The sequence below is a fragment of the Mesoplodon mirus genome (genome assembly GCF_964341445.2).
Source record: "Mesoplodon mirus genome assembly, chromosome: 10".
Taxonomy (NCBI): Eukaryota; Metazoa; Chordata; class Mammalia; order Artiodactyla; family Ziphiidae; genus Mesoplodon; species Mesoplodon mirus.
Genome location: NC_138986.1, coordinates 67,800,647 through 67,828,570, shown reverse-complemented (window position 1 = coordinate 67,828,570; position 27,924 = coordinate 67,800,647). Strand labels below are relative to the sequence as shown.

Here is a 27,924-nt window from a genome sequence, read left to right as displayed (position 1 = left end):
ACAAGTGGTTGAGAGTCCACCTGCCGATGCAGGGGACACGGGTTCATGCCCCGGTCCAGGAAGATCCCACATGCCGCGGAGCGGCTAGGCCTGTGAGCCATGGCCGCTGAGCCTGTGCGTCCGGAGCCTGTGCTCCGCAATGGGAGAGGCCACAACAGTGAGAGGCCCGCATACCACAAAAAAAAAAAAAAAAAAAGATGTTCTACTCCTAATCCTGTGTAGGAGCAAAGGTAAATCTTCTCTGAAGAAAACAGGATGCAGAACCTCAAATTATTTCCACAATTTTTCATACATAATATCTAGTAAGCAGAAATACCCAGGTATTTAAAAAAAAACCTACAATTGACTAGAAATCAAATGAATACAAGAAGAAAAACTAAAAAAAGGATCCAGAGGATATCCACATACTAGAGTTATCTGACATAGGCTTTAAAATAGGCTTAATAGGGAGTTCCCTGGCAGTCCAGTGGTTAGGACTCAGCGTTTTCACTGCCATGGCCCAGGTTCAATCACTGGTCAGGGAACTAAGATCCCACAAGCCACATGGCCAAAAAATTTAAAAATAAAACAAAATAAAATGAAATAGCCTTAATAAATTCAAAAACCTAAATGACAAGATGCAGAATTCCAGCAGAGAACTGAAAGTTACTTTAATACTCAAACTGAAATTCCACAAGTGAAAGTAAAATAACTGAAATTAAGTACTCAGTGGATGAATTTAACAGCAGCTTAGACAAAGCTACAGAGAGAATTAATACACTGGAAGATAGGTCAAAAAAAATAACCAGACTGAAAGAATGAAACAAAAAAGTGGAGAATATAGAAAAGAACATATGAGACATTTTAAAAAATAATAAAAATTAAAAGGTCTATTGAGTAGAAGGAGAAAGGAGAAAGAATAAATCTAAAACAATATTTGAAGAGATAATGGTCAAGAACTGTCTAAAACTGATTTTAAAATCCAATCATAGATTCAAGAATCACTGTAAGTAGGAAGCAGAAAAAATACAAAGAAAATCACAGGTAGAAACATCATAGTAAAACTGCTGAAAATCAAAACCAAAAAGAAATTCTCTTCAAAGAAGTAACTTCTCAACAGAAATGAATTATGGAATAATATCTTCAACATACCAACCCAGAATTCTAGAACCTGGATTTTGAAGAACAACTGTTCTTTAAAATGATGGGGTATATAAAGACATTTTCACACAAATGCTGAAAGAATGTGTCACAGCAGATCCACATTAAAGAAAATACCGAAGAGAGTGCTTCAGTTAGAAGGAAAACTATGCAAATGGAACCACAAAAATACACAAGGAAATGAAGAGCACCAGAGAGGATAAAAATGTGGGTATATCTAATGAATATTAACCATATAATGATGATAATGATGATGATGTCTTATGGGATTTAAAGTATAGAGAGAATTAAAATACACAATACCAAAAGGGCAGTAAGAGATGAATGGACTCAAAAGTTCTTGGATTCTTGCATTATCTACAAAGTGGCAAAAGTACTAACATTTACCAGACTTCAACAGTCAAAGATGCATACTGAAATCTTGGGTACCCACTAAAAAAACAGTAAAGGAATGTATAACAAGCATGGGTTGGGGTGACAGAAGGATAAAAATAATTAAGCATAAATAAGGCAAGAGGACTTCCCTGGTGGTGCAGTGGTTAAGAATCCGCCTGACAATGCAGGGGACACGGGTTCAATCCCTGGTCCAGGAAGATCCCACATGCCGCCAAGCAACTAAGCCTGTGAGCCGCAACTACTGAGCCTGCACTCTAGAGCCCGCGAGCCACAACTACTGAAACTCGTGCGCCTAAAGCCCATGTTCCACAAGAAGAGAAGCCACCACAATAAGAGGCCTGTGCACAGCAATGAAGACCCAATGACGAAGACCCAACACAGCCAAAAATTAATTAATTATTTCTGTTTTTAAGGCAAGAAAGGAAGATAAAAAGGACCATACCACAAGTGGGATAAACAAAATCAAACAAACAAACAAAAAAAATAGTGAGATAGTAAGTTTAAATTATATCAGTAAAATAAATGTACATAAACTAAATATTCCAATAAGGCAAAAACTGATGACTAGGTAAACAAAACCCAGCAACATGATGCTTATAAGAGTCATAACTTAAATAAAGGATTAATAAAGGCTGAAAGTAAAAAGATAGACAGGTCTTCCATACAAACACTATCCAAAAGAACACTTGTACTACCATATAAATATCAGATATTTTACAATGCTAAAAGTTAAGACATTGTAAAGATAAAATAATCTTTTATACATATTTGTATAAACCAAATATCACCTCAAAGTATATAAAGCAGGGCTTCCCTGGTGGCACAGTGGTTGAGAGTCCGCCTGCCGATGCAGCGGACACGGATTCATGCCCCGGTCCAGGAAGATCCCACATGCCACGGAGCAGCTAGGCCCGTGAGCCATGGCCGCTGAGCCTGCACATCCGGAGCCTGTGCTCCACAACGGGAGAGGCCACAACAGTGAGAGGCCCGCGTACCGCAAAAAAAAAAAAAAAAAAAAAAAAAAAAATATATATATATATATATATAAAGCAAAATCTGACAGAACTACAAGGAGAAATAGGCAAATCCACAATCACAGTGGGGAATTTTTAAACACGCACGCCTCTTAGTAACTGACAAAACAAACCAGGAGAAACTAGGTTTGGGATTTTATTTTATATGTCATTTATTCCCCTAAAAAAACATGCTCATCTTAGCTAGTTTCCTCTTAATGCTGCTGGAGCTCATTTGCAATTATAGGGATTTAATGGTGCTTAAGTTTATAAAATAAATGTCATTTTTAAGATACTTTCTGATGGCGAAGAAAAATAAATGCGGCAAACTTGACCCTATTTTGTAAAAATAGTAACTGTTTGTTTTAAACTCTTTTACACATTCAAATACTAGATCATAATTCAAAAACACATTACGCATATGCTCATGATTAATGTTATTCTTTTTTTTTTTTTTTTTTTTTTTTTTGCGGTACGCAGGCCTCTCACTGTTGTGGCCTCTCCCGTTGCGGAGCACAGGCTCCGGATGCGCAGGCTCAGTGGCCATGGCTCATGGGCCCAGCTGCTCCGCGGCATGTGGGATCTTCCCGGACCGGGGCACGAACCCGTATCCCCTGCATCGGCAGGCGGACTCTCAACCACTGTGCCACCAGGGAAGCCCAATGTTATTCTTAAAAAATACAGTTGAATTCCCTCACAGAAGTGATAAGAGGGTAATCATCTATATGTCATATTATGCTATTAGATTTTCTTTACAATGTGATTCTTATTTTTCTAGGTATGTGATTCAGTAATTTCAGATATCTAAGTCCAAAAAATGAGTTAGAGTAAAAAACTAGTCCAGAAAATGAATTAGAGTAAAAAACTAAGTTATTTTTGAAATTATTTCTATGTTTCAAAACAATTTACTTTCAGTAGCTGCTGAGTCTTGAAGTTTGAAATGTGTAAATACATATTAAAACAATGTTTTTCAAACAAGAAACTTTTTTTAAGCCCTAAATAACTGTATTTTATTATTTACATAAAACAAGGCATTTTCTTCCTTGCCTGTCAATCAATGCCTACTAATAAATGAGTTGTGGGATTTACTGCTCAACCATGATATCCCACACACCTTAATTATTAACTTTATTAACAATTAATTACCGCCACACTTTCCCTGACTTTACCCTTTGGCCTACACCATCTACTTGTGTATGTACAAGTACAACCAGCAATCTTCTCAACATTTCTCCTGTCCTCCCGAGAAAAGAAGGTAATGCCTAATGTTTTTTCTTAGGCCTTTTATTTCTAGAAGATTAACAGGAGTTGGCTATAGAAGAAATAAGAATCTTCTGAGTTCAACTTTACAGAAAAATATGAAAACACCACCCATGGAAAGGAGCAGAATTTATATGCAAAGTTATTTTAACTATGGGACAATTTTGTAAAGCATCAGTAAAAATTTTCATTCCATATTTAGTTGGAATCTCACAATACTTTGCAAAGAAACAATAAATTCTCAATCTAACATCTAAGAGTTCTTTGGTTTACCTAAGAAACAAAAGCAGGATGAATTTATATAACTGAAACTTTTCTTGTAGAAAAGGCAAAGATCCATGGCTATCAAGAGTCTTTGGAAATAACCAGAATGAAATAATCTAACAAATCTAGCTAAACAAACATAGTTAACATTCCGTTTGCATAAGTCTCAATGAAGCTGTAGAAGAAAAGGTAAAGACTATAATAGTATTTTTAAACATTACCAGTTTTAAACGTTCTTTTCTCCTTTTGCCAAAGGAGGCACTTGACCCAGGTTCTGATTCCTTTTTTCCATCCTCGTCCTCATCTTCGTCTTCATCATCCTCAAAACACCAATCTGGCAATAGAGGTGGGGGTGGTGCTTCCTCTATATCACCATAGCGACGAAAAAGTTCTTTCAGATAATCACCCTTATAAATTCCCGGTGGTCTGGCTTGAGCAAAAGTAGCAACTGCTGCTTCAATACTATGGAAAATAAACACCATGCAATTTCCTCACTACTCTCCATTTATGCAGATTTATCAAAATTCACTTGTTACATTTAAGGCTATTATACAAAGCATAACAGAGGTTTTCTAAAATGGACAAATCACAGTCCCCACGCTCAAGGCATTCAATCTATTAAGAGACAAATTCATTCTGAAACATTTTTAACATAAGTTAAAATGGGAATTTTACATGGGAATTTCCAAAACTCTAGAGGTAAACTGCAATGAGTGTATAGACGAGACTGGGTAGAGTCTGTAAGGAATTTAAGTAAACCCTTGAAGTTTGAGGTCTGACTCTCAGCGAAAACATCAAAGAAATGTGAATAGCAATATGAAAAGAGAGTAAAAGCATGCTGGTTCTTCAGGAACTTTCAACACACCCAGGCATTAAGAGTACAGGTCATCAGAGAGAAGCTAAGCATAGGCTGAGTCTGACATAGGAGTCTGTATCATGTAGCATTACTGTGTAGAGCATCTGAAAGGCCAGAAAGGCAGAGCTAGAAGTGCATGCAGCAGAGAACCCCCAAGGATGAATGAACAGGAAAATATACAATCACATGTGTACTTCAGCTGATTATATTCAGAGAAGGATCTACTGCGTGAAAGGCTTTGTAAACAAAAGTAAAGACCTTCAAAGTAAATGAGGAAATTCAGTTAGTAATATCCCATTCTCTAATCTCTCAGAATCTAAAAAGACACTTTACAAATAACAGCTGCTCATAAAGACATGCTTATTGGTTTAAACAGAATAACTCTGTCCCCAAAAATACCTTTTCTGTATAGCATTTAAGTTTCTCCTAGTACTCAATAGGTATTTTTAAACGGTACTATTAACAATGAAAAGAAAAACAATCGTAACCTCCAAGGTGAAAACATACACAAAATATTGGGAGAACTTGTCTGATAATTCTGTAAGATGTGAAAAAAAATCTGGAAAAGAAAATGCATAGTATACGGGATCCATAAGCACTCAAAAGTGCTACTTAGTAGAAAACACCAGGTAATGAATGGTGTTCAAAAGATTAACCAAATCTAAAATGAAAACCACTTGACTCAATCATATTACTCATGACTTCACCAAAAACCTGGCAATATAAAATGCTAAAACTGAAAAATCAATAAAAAATTTTTATCAATTACTAAATATGTCTTCTTCCATTATAACAAGAAACAAATACCTCCAATCCATTTTCTCCACCAAGAAGGCACATATGAGGAAACCAGTGCGATTGAAACCATGGGTACAATGAACACCTAGAAAATAAAACAATTTTGATTTAATAAATCACTTCAGAGGCTACGTTTACTTTAAAACCCCAACCTGCAATCAAAAAATTTCAATCATTTTATAAAATAACTACATTTTTAAAGCTTGGCCTTCTTTTATAACTATTAAACCTGTCAGCTTAAATTGCTTAGAAAATAGCTTATAGCACTAACTATAAGTTTAAATATATTTAACATATACTGATTTATTAGTTACAACTGTTTCTAAGGTCTAAAGTTTTATCCTAAAACTAAAAGATTCCAAGCATTTTAAATAAGGAGGTACTTCATCAAACACACAACTCTAAAGAACATAGGCACACACACACACACGCACGCATGCACACGAGACACTTCACTAGATACGGAAAATAACAAACTGATGGATACACAGTACAACAAAAACAAAGTTCTCTAGAAACCAACTGACTGTATCTTTACATTAGCTTGTAATCTTCCAAAATGAACTTTTAGAAGAAAAACCTGCTGAGAAAAAGACATTTATTTTTGTTAAGCTTTTTTTCAGGACGTATTCAAGATCAGTGTGGTCCTGCCTCTATAGTCTGAAAAGCTGCAAATGAGTTTCATAAATTCTAAAACTGACTGCATTTTCAAGTCATTTTAACTACTCTGAAAAAGTAATAAAAACAGCTTGGTGTACATTATTAAATGATCACGCTGTAGAAAACCCACTTCAATGGCAGCTCAACGTAAAGTAGAGATGGAGCATCAATGAAGCAAGAAAACTAGTAAGGAAGCCATCCCAGTAATTTATGGAAGAAACATTTAAGGTAGAATGTGCAATCTGAGGGGTGAATAACTGTCAACACTGAGAGTTTGGTTTCTGACTTGGGTGACTATTTGCGCAATGGCCCCGTTTACCAGGTAAGGAAGTACAGGAGTTTACATCAGTCTTTCAGGCAAGGCAATGAGCACAGCTGGACCTGCTGAGTTTAAGGTTCTTATGAGACTTACAAATATTTGGAAATAAGGGTAAAGAGCTTCACAGAGAGATCTAGCTGGAGTTGTGGATTCAAGAATAATCAGCATATAGTCACTACAGACGCAGTCTGTGGTGTGGGCAAAATCACTGAGAATGGGTAAGTATCAACAGAAACAAGAGAAGATAATTAAGGATGGAATCTGAGGAAAACTAACCTTTCAAGAATAAGTTGGCGGATGGAAGGGCATAAAAAAAGACTAAGAATGAACAATCATGGGGTCAAGAAAACAAAGAGAGTGTGAACATTGGGTCATGTTCACCAGGAAAAGAGGAAGTTCCAAGACAGGAGTGTTAAACTGTTTAAATGTCACAAGATGATTAGAACTGAAAGTCACTATTTGTTTAAGACTGCAGAGGGAGGACTCCAGATCGCAGTGATGTGAATGAAAATAAATGGATTCAAGTATCAATCTTTTGGAAAGTTGACTGGGAAGGAGAAGGGGAATATAAAACAGAAAGGTGTGGGGTTTTTTTGGAGGGAGGGGTAATATTTTAATATAAGAGGCTTGGGTATATTTACAGGCTGAAAAGGACCTGGTTAAATCACAGAGACTGAAATAGAGAACAATGATATAACTGAAATGCAGTTTCTGAAAAGAGATTAAAAAATAAAGAGATCAGCCTTGAACAGAAAAAGTTACCCCTTAGAAGTAATTGCTATAATCATGAAACTCTATAAATTCATCATCTCCAGTGCTTTGTTAAGAAAACGTGCCTCAAAAGTTACACAAAGATGTCAACTGTAAATAGACTTTTTTATTCAACATAATCTTAACCCAACATGTAAATTTCCTTTCTACTTTATATTTGAGACCAATTTAAGCAACAAATACTCTAAAAATGTTTCTCATCTACACCACCACTATTTTTGCATCTAATTTTTACTCTAGCAAGATTAACTAAATATTTTTACGAATAGGAACTGTAACAATAATTGCCAATTAAGTGATTAAGTTATGCGATAATATGCAATTTAAGAAAGTACCAGTGCTCATTATTCAACATAGTTTTGGAAGTTTTAGCCACAGCAATCAGAGAAGAAAAAGAATAAAAGGAATCTAAATTGGAAAAGAAGAAGTAGGGCTCCCCTGGTGGTGCAGTGGTTGAGAGTCCGCCTGCCGACGCAGGGGACACGGGTTCGTGCCCCGGTCCGGGAAGATCCCACATGCCGCGGAGCGGCTGGGCCCGTGAGCCATGGCCGCTGAGCCTGCGCATCCGGAGCCTGGGCTCCGCAACGGGAGAGGCCACAGCAGTGAGAGGCCCGCGTATAGCCAAAAAAAACAAAAAAAAACAAACCAAAAAAAAAAAAGAAAAGAAGAAGTAAAGCTGTCATTGTTTGCAGATGACATGATACTATAATACACAGAGAATCCTAAAGATGCTACCAAAAAACTACTAGAGCGAATCAATGAATTTGGTAAAGTAGCAGGATACAAAATTAATGCACAGAAATCACTTGCATTCCTATACACTAACAATGAAAAATCTGAAAGAGAAATTAAGGAAACACTCCCATTTACCATTGCAACAAAAAGAATAAATACCTAGGAATAAACCTACCTAAGGAGGCAAAAGAGCTGTATGCAGAAAACTATAAGACACTGATGAAAGAAATTAAAGAGGATACAAAGAAATGGAGAGAGATACCATGTTTTTGGATTGGAAGAATCAATACTGTGAAAATGACTATACCACCCAAAGCAATCTACAGATTCCATGCAATCCCTATCAAACTACCAATGGCATTTTTCACAGAACTAGAACAAAAAATTTCACAATTTGTATGGAAACACAAAAGACCCTGAATAGCCAAAGCAATCTTGAGAAAGTAAAACAGAGCTGGAGGAATCAGGTTCTCTGACTTCAGACTATACTACAAAGTTACACTAATCAAGACAATATGGTACTGGCACAAAAATAGAAATATAGATCAATGGATCAGGATAGAAAACCCAGGGATAAACCCATGCCCATATGGTCACCTGATCTTTGATAAAGGAGGCAAGAATATACAATGGGCCACAACTACTGAGCCCGCGAGCCACAACTACTGAAGCCCACGCACCTAGAGCCCATGTTCCACAACAAGAGAAGCCACTGCAGTGAGAAGCCCGCGCACCACAACGAAGAGTCACCCCTGCTCTCCGCAATTAGAGAAAGCCCACACGCAGCAACAAAGACCCAATGCAGCCAAAAATAAATCAATCAACTAATTTAAAAAAAGAACTTATTATGTGCCAAGTTATTTTAAATATTTTTATTTAATCAAAAGAAATGTTTTTTACCAAAATACACATGTGCTACCCATGAAAATATATATTCACAAATCTGGCCCATGTATTTATAATTAGAAACACCTAAAGTAATTAGAGGCATTAGTTAAGCTACACATCTATTATACGTAGTCCACCATTTACCAAGAAATCAGCCATTTCTCTTTTAACACAAAACAGACTTTTTTATTTCTCCAGTCCACAAAATTCTTACCCTCAAGTTATTTCTGTACATGCAAACAAATGCACTATAGCTCCATAATCTGTTATTTGTAATTATAATTTCAAAAAAGCTCTAAAAAAGTTAAGATTTTTGGTAGATTATTTGGGGACAAAACCTGATCTGAACTGATATGTTATTTATAGTCTATTTTTCTCACTTAGTGTGAATGAATATTCATATATTTAACTGCAGAAATGCTCTCTACACCCAGATTATCTCTAATACTATTTTCCACCAGGCTCCTTAGAGAAAAAACTGGTTCCAGGTTTGGAAAACACGTTGTACCAGAAAACAAGGAAACCATCAAAGACTGATAGGGTGCTATCAAAAGGATACAGAAATCAACTTGAAGGGGCTCCCATTGGCCTAGGATGGAGCAATTTGGGCATAAGAATAAATACTGACTGCAACTGATTTAAATACATCAACTGTATAAAGATTCATGAGTTCATACAGATACTCCAAGAAAAAAAAGTAATCAGTCACCACTGGAGAATGGTAAGATACCAATTCATTATTCTGGAAATTAAGAAATAAGAGAATCAGATGCTTAACTTGTCTTTCCATTACAAACTTCATTTCAGGATAATCAAATTGAGAATAGTTCTTTACTAAAGAAGAATTCCAGCTAATCCATGAAGAAATGAGAGAGAATCAGAAAAAAAAATCACTGTTTTCCAACTCCTAATGAAATACTGGATGAAGGCAACAACCATCAATAGATAATAAAATCATTAGGTAAAAGACAGATGAAAAAGTCTGTAACAGAGGAAACAAGATGGTGCCACCAGAACCCACTTAATCATCTTCGTACCCCTAAAAGCAGGACCACCAGACATTATGTGCTTCCTGATGTGGTGTGAAAGGAACCATACAATGCCAACTATGAAGTATGCTTGCCAAAATATATAAGTACACCTCTCGATTTAACTACCAGTTTACAGGACATACAGAAGACAAAGGAAAAAGTTAACTAATACTAGAGGAAGCACTCAGGTAGACCCAGATAATGGAATATTTTATAGGACAAATGACGTGGTTTCTCCAGCAAACTGATAGCATTAAAAAAAGAGAGCAAATCAGAGAGATTTAAGAGACATAACAACAAAATGCAACATGTGGACACTATTGGAAACTGGTTTGAAAATCTAACTTAAAAAGGCATTTTTCCTATAATTGAGGAAACCTGAAAATGGACTAGGCTTTAGATGACCTTAAGGAATTTCTCATTATTCTCTTTGGTACAACTGCATGGTGATTATATAAAAACCAAAAATCCTTATCAGTTAGAGATGCATACTGAAACACTTTAAGTGAAATGACATGGTATCTGTGATCTAATTTAAAATACTCAGAAAAAAATCTGTTAGGGGGAGGAGAGGAAAAATAAAAAAAAAACAGCAAAATGATAATTATTGAAGCTGAATGATGGATACATGAGGTGTCATTTCACTATTCTCCCTATTTTTGGTATGACTGAAAATTTCTACAATAAAGAAAAATTAGGGGGTACTATCTCCAGGGGAGGTAACATATGGTAAGAATTGGAAACATATGACCCCCACAGGTTTCAGATAAGGGGTTATGAAGCGGTAGTTCTTCCTAAACATCAGAAAACATCTGAGGCTTCTGTGTTTCAAGAACTTTTCATTTCCACTAAGTCTACAGTATTATCCCACAACCAGGCTAACTGTATGAACTGACAGTAAAATGATGATTTTAAAAAAAGAGTAGCTTTGAAAATAAATCTGAGTCTAACTTTTGTCATGTCACAAATGTCTACTGTTGATCGCAAGTATGCTTCAGCAAGAATGTGTGCAAGGCTGATGAAAATTCCATCTCTGATACTAAAACACAATTAAAATATTGTAAAAGCAGACCAATATTTTCTGATCCTAAGAACACAAACTTGATTCTTTATTCTTTTTGTTTGAAAAGGTGCTACCAGAAACCAGCTCTAAGACCAGTTTCTGTTGTTGTCTTCAGAGTATTACAATAAATAATTGCCACTACAATGCTCCAAAACTGGACAGGCGCAAAGCAAATGTTTCCACTTCAATCCTCATGAAGAGAACCCCTACCAGTGATATAAAACAAATAATATATAGTAACATATAATATATTGTAGCACAGTTCTATAATTTTTTTATAACCCATAAAACACTCAATTTAGAAAATTTCCCCATCAGTTCTTCTAAGAATACAATCAGACAATTTATAACAAGGGTTGACTTGGGAGTATTAATCTTCCTGAAATCAGGATATCTGATTCCAGATGTTAAGTGTTCTTGAAGTTCTTCTTGAATTCTTCTTCTTTACCCCTACAATGGCTTCTCTCGGATGAAAAAAGTTGTTTTTAATTGTTCAAATAAAGGTCTCAATGCTATTTTAAGCTGTATATGTTCTAGTTGTACCCTAAATATGTGTGTATTTGTTACATATATTCATGTGAATGTGTAAATATATACACATATACATATCACAATACCATGTCATATAGTCCCATATTATTGTTCTTCTGTTAAATAAATTGCATACTGTACAATATAAATGATCTGCTTCTATCAGAGGTGTAAGCTGTTTCCAGTTTTTTAATTACAAATGAAGATGTGACTAAATTTCTTTCTCATAAATTTTTATGTCCATCTCTGACTACTTCCTTTAAATAAATTCTTAAATGTAGCCTTGACAAGTCAAAGTGTGTGAACACTTTTAAGGATCTGGAGAAATATCACCAAATTGGCCCTCCAGAGAGGGTGTACCAATTAACACTCAAATTAATAATGTATAAGTACATCCACTTTATCCAAAGCTTGACATTATGATTCTTTTTTAATCTTTGCCAATTTGATGGGGGAAGGTAACAACATATATTTTAATTTGTATCTCTTGTTAACAAGTGAGAATGAAAATTTTTTTCATGTTTCTTGGCTATTTGTAATTCATTTCTTATAAATTTCATTTTCATTGTTTTCCATATTTTTCTATGGAGGAATGCCTCTTTTGCCTGCTGGATTATAAAATCTTTTTGTATATAAGAATATTAACTTTTATCTGTCATATATGCTTCAAATATTGCTCCCAATTAGTCAAATATCTTTTTGCTGTTTCTGTTGTGTTTTATAATACAGAATTTATTTTTCATTTTTATGTGGTCACTCTAGAAACCAGTGTAGCAAGTAATTAGAGATTTGGACTTTGAAGTAAGAAACCGGACTACAAACCTGGCTTAACCACTTATCAGATGTGTTACCATGGAAAAACTATACTTAATTTCTCTGAGATTCAGTTTTCTTATCTGTAAAATACGGATACTGCCACATACTACACAGAGTTGTTATGAGGATTACATTCATTCATTCCTTCATTCATTCATTCAGAGTTTCCCACCAAGTCTACCAGGCAAATAATAAGCATTCATTAATTCCAGCTGTTACTATTACCAATGAATAGACATTTTAATTTTTGACAGCAGTTTTCAAATTTAAGTGTACATAAAAATCACCTAAGACCCTTGTTTTAAAAACAATTAGATCCCTAGGCTTCATTCCCAGAGGTTTTGATCATACAAGTCCAGTACAGGGCCCTAAAGCATGCACTTCTAATAAACATCCTCAGGTGATTCCGATGCAGGTGGTCTAGGAACACGGCTTAAAAAATAACTGTTTATGGATTCTGCCTTTGACGATAAACTCAGAATACCCTTTCTTAGCTCAGAGTTAAATAAGTACTGACCTATATTTCTCCTATATTATTATGGGTCCTTTCAAAAATATTTGATCCATCTAAAATATATTTTATTATACAGTTGGCTAATTGTCTCATAACCATTTGTTGAATAATCACACCTTCCCTCTCTGATGTGAAAAACATCTCTACCACTAGGAAACCACTGTAGTTTCCATTGCTTTACCATATGCTTGGATAACTGGTAAGGAAAATCCCCTTGTTACTTTTGTCTTTCAAAATTTTCTTGCTCATAATTTCACCTGTTTGATTTGCCAAACAATTGTAAACATTAAAAATTGGAAATTGGGCTTCCCTGGTGGTGCAGTGGTTGAGAGTCCACCTGCCGATGCAGGGGACACGGGTTCGTGCCCCAGTCTGGGAAGATCCCACATGCCGCGGAGCGGCTGGGCCCGTGAGCCATGGCCGCTGAGCCTGCGCGTCCAGAGCCTGTGCTCCGCAACAGGAGAGGCCACCACAGTGAGAGGCCCGCGTACCGCAAAAAAAAGAAACTGGAAATTATTTTGGAAACAGTGAATCTCCATTTCTTCAAGTCTTTTAACAACCAAGTACAATTTTCTTAATTTAGAACTCCTACATTTCTTAATAACTTTATTCCTTGGTGTTTTGTACTTTACAGAAGACAAGTAGTTTAGAGTGTGAACTCTAAACTTTACTTAGGATCTTATCTAAGCTGTAACCCTTAGATCTTATCTTAGGATCTGATCTAAGCTGTAATCCTTACTAGTTATGTGAATGACCTTAAGTCACTTAACCTTCCCAAGCCTCAGTTTCTTATCATAAAATGGGGGGTGACAATAACATCTACCTAATAGTATTGAGAAGAAAATGAGACAATGTATGTAAAATGATTTACAGAGTGACTAGCAGAGAGAAATGTTCAATAAGTGTTAGCCAATATTATTAATAGTAAGATTAATGAGACTATTCTCTAACTATACTTTCTAACTAGTTATTGCTTGTTCGCAGGAAAGTTGCTGATGTTTTCCTATTTATCTGTATCCAAATATATCCCCTGAACTTTCCTACTATTCCTAAAGTTTTTTCAGTTAATTCTCTGAATGGGGAAAATAGTAGCTGCTTATAATTTTAAAAAAGAAGAAATCACAAAAGAAAATATATTAACAACAAAAGCTTTTAAATATTACCAAAAAACTTAAAAGGCAAATGAATTGGAAAAAATTTCCAATAGTACATATAAGTTAATTTATGGCATCTAACTATCAGGCGAAAAAATTATTCAACATACTGTGCTGAAACAAATGACTGACTATATAGAAAACATTTAGATTGGATCCTCAATTCAAACCATATGCCAATATAAATAGCAGAAGGAACAAAGAACCAAAACTAAAAATCACAAACCTTAAAAGTTCTAGAAGACCACTCCTGGCAACATTTTTCGTAATAGCAAAAAGAACTGAAAATAACCCAAATGTCACTTTAAGTAATTATCATTTCAAGAAAATTTACTCATTTGTTACATTTATGTTTATTGGCTTCCTTCCCCCGCTTCCCCAATCCCCTTTTTTGTTTTCTCCCTGAGATGTTCCAAGAGCCTGTACCTAGCAAAGAGTAGCAATCAATAAATATCTGCTGAAAGAACTGTCCATCATAGGAAAGTGGATAAACTATAATACATCCATACAATGGAATACTACACAGCAACAAATAAACAACAGTTACATACATCACCATGGATCACTCCCAGAAACACAATACTGAGTGAAAAAAGAAAGGTTCAGAATGATACATACAATATAAAATTCAAAGTTATAAAAAATAAATATACATATAGTGTTTAAGTTTAAGATACAGTTTCCCAACAGTACAACTGAAGAGGGGCAATTAGGGCTTTATCATGAAAAATTTTTTAATTACAAAAATACATTTATTTTGGGACTTCCCTAGTGGCACAGTAGCCAATGCAGGGGATATGGGTTCGATCCCTGGTCTGGGAGGACCCCACATGCCGTGGAGCAACTAAGCCCGTGCGCCACAACTACTGAACCTGCGCTCCAGAGCCCGCGAGTCACAACTACTGAGCCCATGTGTCACAACTACTGAAGCTCGCGTGCCTAGAGCCCGTGCTCTGCAACAAGAGAAGCCACCACAATGAGAAGCCCGCACACCGCAGTGAAGTGTAGCCCCAGCTCGCCACAACCACAGAAAGCCCACACACAGCAACGAAGACCCAATGCAGCCAAAAATAATGAACAAAGAAAATTAATTAATTTTTTAAAAAGAAAATTTTTTAAATTCTTAAAAAAAAATACATTTATTTTATAGTTCACAAAAGTTAGTCTACTACTTTAGTAAACGCTTCTTGGTGATGACTTAAAAAAGAAAAAAAACTTCCATATCAACTCACTTGTAAAAAAGAAAATGGAAACCCAGTCACAAAAGAAAATATTCAACATTGGTAAAGTGAAGCCAAACATACCTATAAGTTCAGGCGGGTTTCTTTCATTAAACCGCTCACATAGACGAATAAATGTCTCGGTATTCTCCGTTGTAGGGCACTCACCATGTCTAGTAATACAGAAACATTTTTTTTTAAGAAGAGATTACAAATTTCAGCAGAAGGTTTAAATATTAAGGAATCTTAATACATGACTTACCCTTTACACTGAAGTTTTATATATTTGATTCCTTCTTTTTCTATGTCATTTCTGTCATAGAATCTTGAAGTATTTGTCAGGTCCACCAACAAGCCCATTTTAACCTTAAAAAAGAAAGAAAGAAAAAAGGACAGATTTACTGGTAACTGAATTTGCACCAAATCAAACTGACTAAATGGCAGTATTCCAGGCCAGTTCATTCAACTACACTAAGGGAGATTTTAGGTTCACTCTGCCAATGAACTATTAATAACAATGAAAGTATCACTTATCCAAGTCTCATTCAAGACATAGAACTTAGGCACTAAATAAAATAAATGAACCCCCAAACTAATGATGAAACAAGAACATAAGCAAAACAGACTCCACTTCAACATTACAAAAGTGTACCTAAAAAAGCAAACACTGATGTAGTTTTCTGCATCTGTCACTCCACCTATGATTTCCTAGACAAGAAGCTAGAACAGGGATATCATCTATCTGAAACACACCCCAACCAAAGCTCCAGGCACACAATAACCCAGCACTCCGAGCAGTCATCACTACAGCACGTTAGGCAGTTAAATTCTCAAGTGAGTACACAGGGCAAAGAGTGCGTATAGTCAAAATTCCCTTGTAAATCCCTTAAATAATCAATAAAGAACAGTACACATGGCCGTATTTGTGCATCTCATTGAAGACTTACTCCCATTCCTCAGCCAGTTTTTCTTCCTGTATTGGAACAAAAATCATTATTTCTTCTGTTGAGCAGTAACTGAAGTAGTTGGCTTGTGTTAGGGGGCCACAGGTTTGAAAAATCTTGAACAACCAGAATCATATTCAGCCTTGAAAGATATGCACACTGGAACTGAGCCAAGTAAAAGAACAGTGAATCCAAACATCTTCCACCTCATTCTGAAGTATATACTCTCTGAGAAGAATGGCAAGAGAAACAACCTGTACTTTTTAAACTGTTATTTTTCTGTCTTTTGTTGTTACTGCTTTTATTGAGTACCTATTGTTGCGTTTGCCTAAAGGAGACTGGTCTACATGATAATTCAACTCCATTGTTATGGGGGGGGGAATGGCAAAAACATTTAAATTTCAAACATCACAAAACAGACAAAATTGTGCACTTCTAAAATATAACTAGCTGCCTTAATGTGCTCCATGGATTTCTCCAGATTTCTTAGCTCATGTATGGATAACAGACAGCTCTTCCAGTCAAGCACCCTCTCACTTCCCCAGGAAATGTATTTTTTACGGCATTTTTTGTAGTATCTGCACCCCTGGGCCTACTTCTCTTCTCTTCCCACATAGGCTTCTTCAGTGATCTTAATTCCTTCAGAGGATATATATTGCCAAATGCAAAGATTTAGATGCCATACTACAGCTTTTCACTAGTTAGAATTAGAACCCATTTTGTTTGTCTTCAGATCCAAAATAAGAAGTGAATGAAAAGTGGGGATGAGCAAGAAAATATGAATTTTCTAAATACATACGAATACTTCAGAAACCAAGAAACTGTACTGCATGACTTAGCTGCCCTGAGCCCATATATATGTATGTGTGTAAATGTGTGTCTGTGTGTGTGATGTGTCTGTGTGAATAATGTGTTTGGGTGTGAATGTCCGTCTGTATACACATATACTCATAAATATTATTATATATACATAATTATTTTTCCTTATAGATTCCCAATCCATGAAATAAGGATAATTATAGTATCCACCTCATACAGTTGTTGTGAGATTTAAATGAAGTCCTTACTCTGTGCCAAGCACTATTCTGTGTGCTTTAAATGCACTAACTTTATTTGCAAGTGAGAAAACTAAAACATGAGGAGATTATGTAACTTGACCACGAAGCTTAAGTGGCAAACCAGAAATCAAGCCCAGGCTAATTGGTGCTAAGCCCAAGCTCTTACACTCTACCTAGGAAATAGTTAATGCTCTATAAATGTTAACTATGACTTTCAAAATGTATATTAATAATGAAGATAAAAATTAAAAGTTTACAAGTAAGCTAAAATAAAAGATATAAACAAATAACGACCCAAAACTACACCGAGAATAGGGATGAGTAACAGGTTATCAAAAACTAAGTGGCATCTTTACCATCCCATAATAAGAGACTTGCACATAATGGGTACCAATATTTGTTGAATGTACTGAGAGAGCATACAATAACAGACCACCAAGAGTCTAAAACAGAAGAGAACAATGGTTGGTGTTATGGGTTGAATTATGCCCCCTAAAAACATATATTCAAGACCTAACTTCCGGTACCTAATGTATAGATTCATGGTGGTAGTTACAGAACTATTCCTTCTCCACAAAGGAACTCCCTCATGCTACCCCTTTACCGTCAGACCCTCTTCCCACCCCCATCCCTGTAGTCTGGCACCTGCTAACTTATTCTCTATCTCGGTAGAGAAGAGATACTTCTGTTTATAGAACTCTATGTACTATTTTTGCAACTTCCTCTGAGTCAGTTAATTATTTCAAAATAAAAGTTTATTTTAAAAAGCCACCTGCAGTGGCTTCCCTGGTGGCGCAGTGGTTAAGAATCCACCTGCCAAGGCAGGGGACACGGGTTCGAGCCCTGGTCCGGGAAGATCCCACATGCCGCGGAGCCACTAAGCCCATGCACCACAACTACTGAGCCTGCACTCTAGAGCCCGCAAGCCACAATTACTGAGCCCGTATGCCACATCTGCTGAAGCCCGCGTGCCTAGAGCCTGTGCTCCACAACAAGAGAAGCCACTGCAATGAGAAGCCCACACACCACAACAAAGAGTAGCCCCCGCTCACCACAACTAGAGAAAGCCCACGCACAGCAACAAAGACCCAATTCATCCCTAAATAAATAAATAAATTTAAAAAAAATAAAAAGTCACCTGTAGAACAAGAAAGGAATAAAGTATGTTAAATCAATATCAAAAGTGTTTTGTTTCGGGCTTCCCTGGTGGCGCAGTGGTTGAGAGTCCACCTGCCGATGCAGGGGACACAGGTTTGTGCCCCGGTCCAGGAAGATCCCACATGCCGCAGAGCGGCTGGGCCCATGAGCCATGGCCGCTTAGCCTGCGTGTCCGGAGACTGTGCTCCTCAACAGGAGAGGCCACAACAGTGAGAGGCCCGCGTACCGCAAAGAAAAAAGAAGAAAAAAAAAATGTTTTGTTTCTTACCTTCAGACTCTTCAGATAATTTGAAAGCATACTGGGATGGAACCGATTTTCTTCAGCAACTTGACTGTCATATCTTGGTCCTAACATTGTCTTCAGAGGTAAAAATCTTCCTAAATAACATGAAGATAGGTAATAATTTTCAATAATGAAAATGTTCCAGGTTAAAACTCTATAATTAGCAATTCTCAAAATCACTTTCTAACAATGTTTTAAATGGAATTTAAAAGAGTATTCATGAAATACTCTCAACCTACACTGTATTTTCAAAAGGCACTGCCTTGGAACTTTTAAAGACAACATAAATTCTAGAAATTGATAATCAAATATAATAGCAAAAGAAAAAATTACCAGTGAATGGAACTTCCACAAAGACTCTTAAGTTCTAAACCACTACATTAAAAAGTTATTGCCTTAAAAGCTTTAAAGATATAGCACTAGAAAACTGATAATGAAGTGAATTAAATCAATTCTTTGAAATTCCTATCATACTTTTTTAAGATGAAATTGGAACCTTCTCCATCTTATAACCTTATCCTACATCTCAGGAGAAGGATCATGCTGAGAAGCGTACTAACCAAAATCACACTCCAAATATATCAGTGATTCTAATTTCAGCAAGACTGACTGACTTTGGCCCTTTTTTTTTCCTGAATCACCGTATAAACACAGGGGAAGTCATCTTCTAAAATCACCTATTGTAGCTGATTTATATTATAAAATCAGTAAGAATAAATATCTACCTAAAACAATATCTAAGTGAAGTCTTAACATCTGTCCAGAGGCTTTAAACAAAATTCATAAAAACATCATTTTTTTCTATTTTTATTTTCTACAGAACCAATCAAGATCAACAGTAACCTCCATGTTGCTAAGTCCAGTGGTCAACTCTCAGTTCTCAAATAATTGATCATTTTTTAATTCAAGAGGGAGCTCTTGAATCGCTTTTTTCACGTGGCTTCCAGGATACTACATCCTCCTGTTTTCCTCCCCTCTCTCTGGCCTCTCCTTCTCAGCCTGCTTTACTGGCTCCTCTTTATCTCCCTGGCCCCTCTATGTTTTGTCCCAGGGCTCTGTCCTTGCACCTCCTTTCTAACTACATTCACTACCTTGGTGTCTCATCTAGTCTCACAGCTTTAAAAGCCATCGGTGTTGCTAATGACGGACAAATGTGTATCTCCAGGCCAAACCACTCCCTTAACTCTAGAATCAAATATCAAATTGCCTACCTGACTTAGTCTCTACTTGATGTCTAAAAGACATCTGAGACTTGATATCCAAATCTGAGCTCTCAATCTTCAAACTCCTCTCATGGTCTTCCCCATCTCAGCAAATGGTAACACCATTTTTTTAGTAGCTCAGGCCAAAACCTTTGGCGTTATCCTTGACCCCTCTCTTTCTTACACACCCCACACCCAATCCATCACCAAATCCTATCAGATCTCTCTTCAGAATATATCCAGGATCTGACCACTTCTCACCACTTCTACCATCATCTCACCTAGATTATTATGCTTCATTTAGTTTATTTAACAGATATTTAATGAGTGCCTATTATGTACCAGGCATTATTCTAGGTGCACAGACTATATAAGTGAAAAGACAAAAACAAACAGATAAAAATCCCTGCCCTCATGAAGCCTATATTCTATCAGGTAAAGATAAACCACAAACAACGAACATAATAAATAATAATATGGTACGTTAGAAGTTTCATCCCACTAGACCTCTCTCCTTCTCACTGCCGTCTCAGAGGTCCAATTCTCTTTCCTCTACATACCCTTAACCTCCGTGCTCCTCCCCAGCTGCTCAGTCACACTCTCCTGAGAAAAACCCAGACCTCGATAAACCCAACCACCTGATTTCTTTGCGCCTACACCTACACAGCTCAAGCCTCCTAGAGAAAATCTCAGAGCACAGCAGAAGGGTGACAATATAAATCATAATCATCAATCTCAAAGGCAATCCTACATTTCACATCTTTTCCTCATTCATAAAATATACCAAGCTCCCCTACCCCCTTCTCAACTGATGGCTTTGCGTTATAGTGTACTGAAAAGAAAAAGGAGAAGGAAGCAACTTTATATGTTTAACACATACCAAACAATGTTTAAAACATTTTACATAGATTTATTCATTTACTCCTAACATAAACATGTGTAATGTTATTATCCCCATTTTACAGATGAGGAAACCAAGGCAAGAGAGATTAAGTGACTTGCCCACTGTCACACTTCTAGTAAATGAGAGAACAGTGATCCAAACCCAGGTGACCTGGTCGTAGGGTCCATGGAAATAATTGCTGTTCAACAATGCCTCTCCACCACCAGGTAGAAACATGCCTCACCTTTGCAGTTATAAACCTTTCTGTATCTGAGTCCATTTTCTCTTTCATCCCCTGTCCTTACTCCCATTAAAGGCAAATGCCCTCCCTTCTGCTCTGGATTCTTTCCATTTTGCACTCACAAGGACCATCAATCAACTCTTCCTCCCTTCCACGTTGCTACCAACTTTTCTAGTATCTTAACATCTCAGCAGCATCTCATACATCTGGCAACTCCTTCCTTCTTGAAAAATTCTCTTGTCTTCCATATCACCATACTCCTTTAGTTTCTACCACCCACCTAACACCACCCCCAATTTCTAGCCATTCTTTCTCAACTTCTTTGTTCCCTCTACCCAATTTCTTTTTTTTCTTTTTCTGTTTCTTTTTCTTTTTTTTTTTTTTAGTTGCAGCACGTGGGATCTCTGTTGCAGCACGCAGGATCTTTGCTGAGGCACGTGGGATCTTTAGCTGTGGCACGTGGGATCTTTAGCTGTGGCATGCGAACTCTTAGTTGCGGCATGTGGGATCTAGTTCCCTGACCAGGGATCAAACACGGGGCCCATGCACTGGGAGCACAGAGTCTTAGCCACTGGACCACCAGGGAAGTCCCTACCCAACTTCTAAAGAGCAGGTTTTGGTAAGGGGGGGGTTCCATCCTGGGCCTTGTCTTCTATTCTTTCTACACTCTCTGCCTGAAAGGTCTTTTCCACTGCCGTGGCAGGAACAATGCTATGTGTTCATCAAACTCCATTTGCTTTCCTATTTCGCGGCACGCAGGAAGACTACATTTCTCAGCTTCCCTTGTAATTTGGTGAGGGCCATATGACTGGACTCTGACCAATGGGATATGGGCAGGAGTGAGATATAACACCACCCCAAGAGCACCCACTCCTGCTCTTCCCCTTCCATGGCAACCTGCAGGTCATATGTTTAAGGGGACAGCATCACAAGATAGGAGGAGCCCAGAGAGTCACCACTTGGAGAAGAGTTGCCCAGGAAAGCTGCCTGATACACAAGGCATTGCGATATGAGCAAGAAATAAACATAGTATGTTGACTGGAACCCCTGAGTTTGGGGAGTTGTTTGTCAGAGAAACTAGCATTACTTATCCTGACTAATTAAATACCATGACTTTAAATATTGTCTGTATGCCGATGATCCTTAAATGTACATGTACAACTCAAACTTGTTTGAATTCCAAACCATATATCCAACTGTGTACTCAACATCTCTACCTGAGCAATCTGGATCTTTTTTTTTTTAACATCTTTATTGGAGTATAATTGCTTTACAATGGTGTGTTAGTTTCTGCTGTATAACAAAGTGATTCAGCTAGTATACATATACCCCCGTATCCCCTCCGTCTTGTGTCTCCCTCCCTCCCTCCCTATCCCACACCTCTCTAGGTGGTCACAAAACACCAAGCTGATCTCCCTGTGCTATGCAGCTGCTTCCCACTAGCTATCTATTTTACATTTGGTAGTGTATATATGTCCATGCCACTCTCTCACTTCATCCCAGCTGACCCTTCCCCCTCCCCGTGTCCTCAAGTCCATTCTCCACGTGTGGGTCTTTATTCCTGTCCTGTCCCTAGGTTCTTCACAACCATTTTTTTTTTAGATTCCATATATATGTGTTAGCATACAGTATTTGTTTTTCTTTTTCTGACTTACTTCACTCTGTATGACAGACTCTAGGTCTATCCTCCTCACTACAAATAACTCAATTTCGTTTCTTTTTATGGTTGAGTAATATTCCATTGTATGTATGTGCCACATCTTCTTTATCCATTCATCTGTTGATGGACACATAGCTTGCTTCCGTGTCCTGGCTATTGTAAAGAGTGCTGCAATGAACATTGTGGAACATGTCTCTTTATGAATTATGGTTTTGTCAGGGTATATGCCCAGTAGTGAGATTGCTGGGTCATATGGTAGCTCTATTTTTAGTTTTTTAAGGAACCTCCATACTGTTCTCCATAGTGGCTGTATCAATTTACATTCCCACTAACAGTGCAAGGGGTTCCCTTTTCTCCACACCCTCTCCAGCATTTAAGCAATCAGGATTTTAATACTTCTTCCAACCTGCTTTCCCCCCCCCCAATAAGCCCTAATGGTACCAATCATCCCACTGCATAAGCAGAAACTTGGGACTAAGTTTTGACGCTCTTTATCTCATTCTAAATCCAACACCAAGTCCCGTCTATCTTCCCTCTTTAATATCCTCTCAAATCAGCCTACTACTCTTCGACTCTCCTTCTAAACCATCACCATTATCTTTCACTTGAACTACCATGACAAGTTCCTAACTAACCTCCCCACTTCCATCCTTGTCTCTTTCATTAAACACAGAGCAATCAAAGTAAGCTTCTTTAAACTGAAGTCAAATCATCTGACCCCAATGCTTAAGAAATGGCAATGGTTTGCCAGTGCACTGTGAATGTATATAAATATTAAAACCCCTTATCACACCCTAAGCCTATACGATCTGGCTCATACTCTCCACCCTCACATCCATATCCTCACTTTCAGTCTGAGATCTCTCCATCATCATCCTATCCCAACAGAAGCCCTTCAAAAAAACAAAAAATCAAAAAACAAAAGCAACGCTCTATCTAGCAAACTTCTATTTATTCATGTTAATTCATATATACCTCCCTCTGGGAAGCCTTCCCTGATCCCCTTCTTCTTCCCTAACATCAAGGTTTATTATCTCTAGTATCCCATAATATTCTGTAATAGAGTCATTATTGACCTTGTTAAAACAGAGCTGTGTTTTAAAATGATGGTTTGCTACTCACAAAATTGTGTGCTCTTTAAGGTGGGGGACTGTATCTTAATTATCTCCCAAGTCCCCAAAACCAGCACAAAGTATATACAAATATTTGCTAAGTAAAACGCCTTCAAAGTCATCACTATTATCATAAGACTGAATCATATTTATAGTCCCCCAGTTAGTTCCCAGGAGGTTCTTTATACATAGTACATATAAAATAATTTTATGTTGAATAATCAGAAGTTTGTTTTCTTCAAAGTGTTCACCTGAAATCTATCACTCAGAAGCAGGAAAAAAGAATTCTTCAGAAATAAAGCTTGGCCCTATCTCCAGGTACTCACTCTCTCACTAGAAGTCTGGTTTAATTAGAGAAGGTGACTTCAGAGTGGGACAAATTACTATTTATAATTAGTACCATCTTCTTTCTGATTCAGAAAAATTATGAACTTCTAGTACTAATAAGATTCATCCTAATGTTTACAATGAGAAAATTTAAGCAGTCATAACACATTTTCCTAAATATGCAAAATATCAAAGAAATTATACAATAAGCATAAATTACTTTTCTAATCAGAAAAAAAGAGGAAGAAAATAGGAGGTAGAAACTGGGAATGTGAATGATTCCTTATTTTTCTCTAACACTTGCAAGAATATAGCTAGCATTTCTTATTCTACCACTATAAAACACTGCCAACCCTACATTATCTAAAATACACAATGTGTCATGAACACTTCTAGGACAGAAATGTTAGAGAGATCAAATTTTAAGGAAATTCAGAAAGACTTATCAAGAATTTTATGTTGTATTCACCTTACTTTCTAATAAGGATCACAAGCCAAAGCAGAATTGATTACCAGTAAAGATCCAGTTTGGTTGTCAGGAGGCCTGGGGTTCTGTTCAGGGCCCGCAACTGCTCAGATTAGGTGAGCTTAGTGACTCACTGATCACAGTAATTAAGAGTCTATGTTTTGGGGGTTGAAATACTGTAATACAATAAAAAAGGAAAACTTTTTATTCCTGACCCTTCATCTCCAGGAGAAGGAGAAAAAAAAAAGCACAAAACTCTATTTCTTACAGAAGTATTAAGCTGCCTGGAGCTTAGCACCTTATCTGCTGCTGTCCGCAGCAGTCAGTATCACATTTGCCCCATTCATCTAGGAAAAAGTCAGTATTCTGATATTTCTCATTGCCATCTGCAGATTATATTAAAATTCTGATTTTAAAACTGTTTTTCTAATTCCAAATAAAAAATATTCACTGGGACAAGACCTTCTTTATGATTTTGTTTTTCTCACAAATCAGTGTAGCAGGTAACTCTAATGAAAGGATCCAGGAAACATGCTCCAGGTTAAAAAAGAAGCTAGACATCTAAGTTTAGAGGTTTCTTCATAACTCCACAGAGAAAGCCACATGTAAAAAGAAAGGATTCAACACTAAGTTAGAGATGGCAAGGGAAAAAAAGTCAAAATGTCTGAAGAGTGAGATGAATTGTAATCAATTCATCTGAAGAAAGTACAATGACTATCAAGCACAAGTGAAAATGCCTATAAAAATGGTTAGAATGTAAAAAAAAAAATTATTCATTTTTGTTAAGGAAAACCATTTCCTCACCCCAAGGCTTGCTTAGATTATCTTTTATCCATCATTTATGTGGCTTTATTGACTGAGAATTTTATATAAAATGTGAAGAAAAGCTGACAAACTAGAAGAACCAGAAAACCTGAACTAAAAAATGACTAGAGAATCTTCTCTTCCAACAACTTAAAATAACTAGGCTGGGACTTCCCTTGTGGAGCAGTAGTTAAGAATTCACCTGCTTGGGCTTCCCTGGTGGTGCAGTGTTTGAGAGTCCGCCTGCCGATGCAGGGGACACGGGTTCGTGCCCCGGTCCGGGAAGATACCACATGCCGCAGAGCGACTGGGCCCGAGAGCCACAACTACTGAGCCCGCGCACCTGGAGCCTGTGCTCCGCAACGAGAGGGGCCGCGATAGTGAGAGGCCCGTGCACCGCGATGAAGAGTGGCCCCCGCTTGCCACAACTAGAGAAAGCCCTCGCACAGAAATGAAGACCCAACACAGCCATAAATAAATAAATAAATAGATAGATAGATAGCCAAGCATTTGAAGCCCTTTAAAAAAAAATGTTATGACTTGGAAAAGAGTTTGGCGGTTTTTTAAAAGGTTAAACTTACACCTACCATGCGATGCATTCCTCTCCTATAGATTTACACAGGGGAATGAAAGCATATGTCCATACAAAGAACTGCACATGAATATTCACAGCAAGTTAGTATGCAACAGCCAAAAACTGGAAACAACCCAAAGGACCCTCAAGAAGTGAATGGACAAACTAATTTAAACTGGCGTATCCGTAACAGTGGAATACTACTCGGCAGTAAAAAGGGATGGGCTATTGATATGTACAAGCACAGTGTGAAAATCTCAAAATAATAATGCTGAGTTAAAGAAGTCAGAGACCTGGGCTTCCCTGGTGGCGCAGTGGTTGAGAGTCCGCCTGCTGATGCAGGGGACACGGGTTCGTGCCCCGGTCTGGGAAGATCCCACATGCCGCGGAGCGGCTGGGCCCGTGAGCCATGGCCGCTGGGCCTGAGTGTCCAGAGCCTGTGCTCCGCAACGGGAGAGGCCACAGTAGTGAGAGGCCCGCGTACCGCAAAAAAAAAAAAAAAAAAAAGAAGTCAGAGACCTCCCCCCCAAAAAAGAGTATGTTTCCATTTATTTTAAAAATTATACAAAATGCAAACTAAATCTATAGTGACAGAAAGCAAATCACTGGTTGCCTGAGGGAGGCAGGGATTACAAAGGGCAGGAGGAAACCTGGAGTGGTAATGATTGTGTTTACTGCCTTGATTGTGTTTCACAGGGTGTGTGTGCGCGCCTGTGGTCCAAATTTATCAAACTGTACACTTTCAAACTGTACACCTTAAAGTCTGTTGTGTCAAACTCAAAGACGAAAAAGTCCTCAATTAAGAATCATTTAAAAAACAAAACAAAAACCTCCAGTCTCAGTGTGGATGAATTTCACCGCTGAAATTCACACCGATGAATGTCCCTCCCTTTAGCCTTCCTCTCAAAACCGACACTTGTCCCCTCCCCTTCCGAGAACCCTCAAAGGTTTACAAAACTCCTAAGCTTCAAAGTATTATTACCCACTGGGTTCTTGGGTTCTCGGCTCCTGCCACACAAAGCTCCTATCTACCTTCCCGTTCGCAATATTTAGCCTTACTGAAGAGTGACAAGTGCCCCCACTCCCTCCAGCCCAGGTTCCCAAACACTCATCCACGAAGCTTCATCGGACCGAGCACGTCTCGGTCCTGAAACACCACTACCGAAAGCTGCGCCCCCCTCAGCCCACCCCCGGACCCGCCGGTGCGCGGGGACTCGAACACCCCCCGTCCCGGTTACCTGCCACCGGCTGGCCGCGCCGCGGACAGTTTAGCCACCGCGGGGGAATCTTGTTGTGAGCCATGTCTTGGGGCCGTGCACAGCCGCCCCCTCCACCAACGCTCGCCGCGCCGCCGCCGCCGCCGCCGCCTCCTCGCGCTCCGCTCTGCTCCCGAGGTCCGAGGTACCCGAATCCCGGCCGGCGTCCGAACCCCAACCGGCGTCCGAACCCCAACCGCCCGTACCTGGGTAATGTCAGCAGCGGCGCGCCACTTCCATTCAGGCTGAACTCTAAGCGAGCCCACAATGCACCGCTACTTCCGCCCCAAAAGCCCCACCCCCTTCTTTCCGAGGTCAGAGGTGAAGAGAGACGCTGGCGGACGGATGGGAAGGAGTTAAGGCCAAGGCGAATGGGAGGGGCGGGTCTTCCCTCGCCCCGCCCCTCCCCTCCCCGCCCTGCCCAGACCCAAAGCGTTCTCAGGGCGGCTTTGCACATGCGCAGTTGCCGTAGTATTGGGAACCAGGAGTGGCACTTAATATTCATTTCCCATAGACTGACGATGGAA

General features: G+C 38.2%; 1 protein-coding gene across 2 annotated transcripts in view; it reads right to left on the bottom strand.

Annotated features, from left to right (window-relative positions):
• Positions 1-27,682, bottom strand: part of RNGTT (RNA guanylyltransferase and 5'-phosphatase) — a 237,893-nt gene extending 210,211 nt beyond the window's left edge. The window contains exons 1-6 of one of the 2 annotated variants that reach the window (XM_082633617.1): positions 27,380-27,682; positions 18,858-18,967; positions 15,692-15,795; positions 15,514-15,602; positions 5,737-5,812; positions 4,295-4,535 (exon numbers count right to left, since the gene is read on the bottom strand). In XM_082633617.1, coding sequence (XP_082489743.1) covers positions 4,295-4,535; positions 5,737-5,812; positions 15,514-15,602; positions 15,692-15,795; positions 18,858-18,967; positions 27,380-27,443 — 684 coding nt within the window. In that variant the 5' untranslated portion in view covers positions 27,444-27,682. The remainder of the gene's footprint in view (positions 1-4,294; positions 4,536-5,736; positions 5,813-15,513; positions 15,603-15,691; positions 15,796-18,857; positions 18,968-27,379) is intronic. The other variant, XM_082633618.1, reaches the window with a different exon arrangement.
• Between the last annotated feature and the right edge of the window lie 242 nt (positions 27,683-27,924).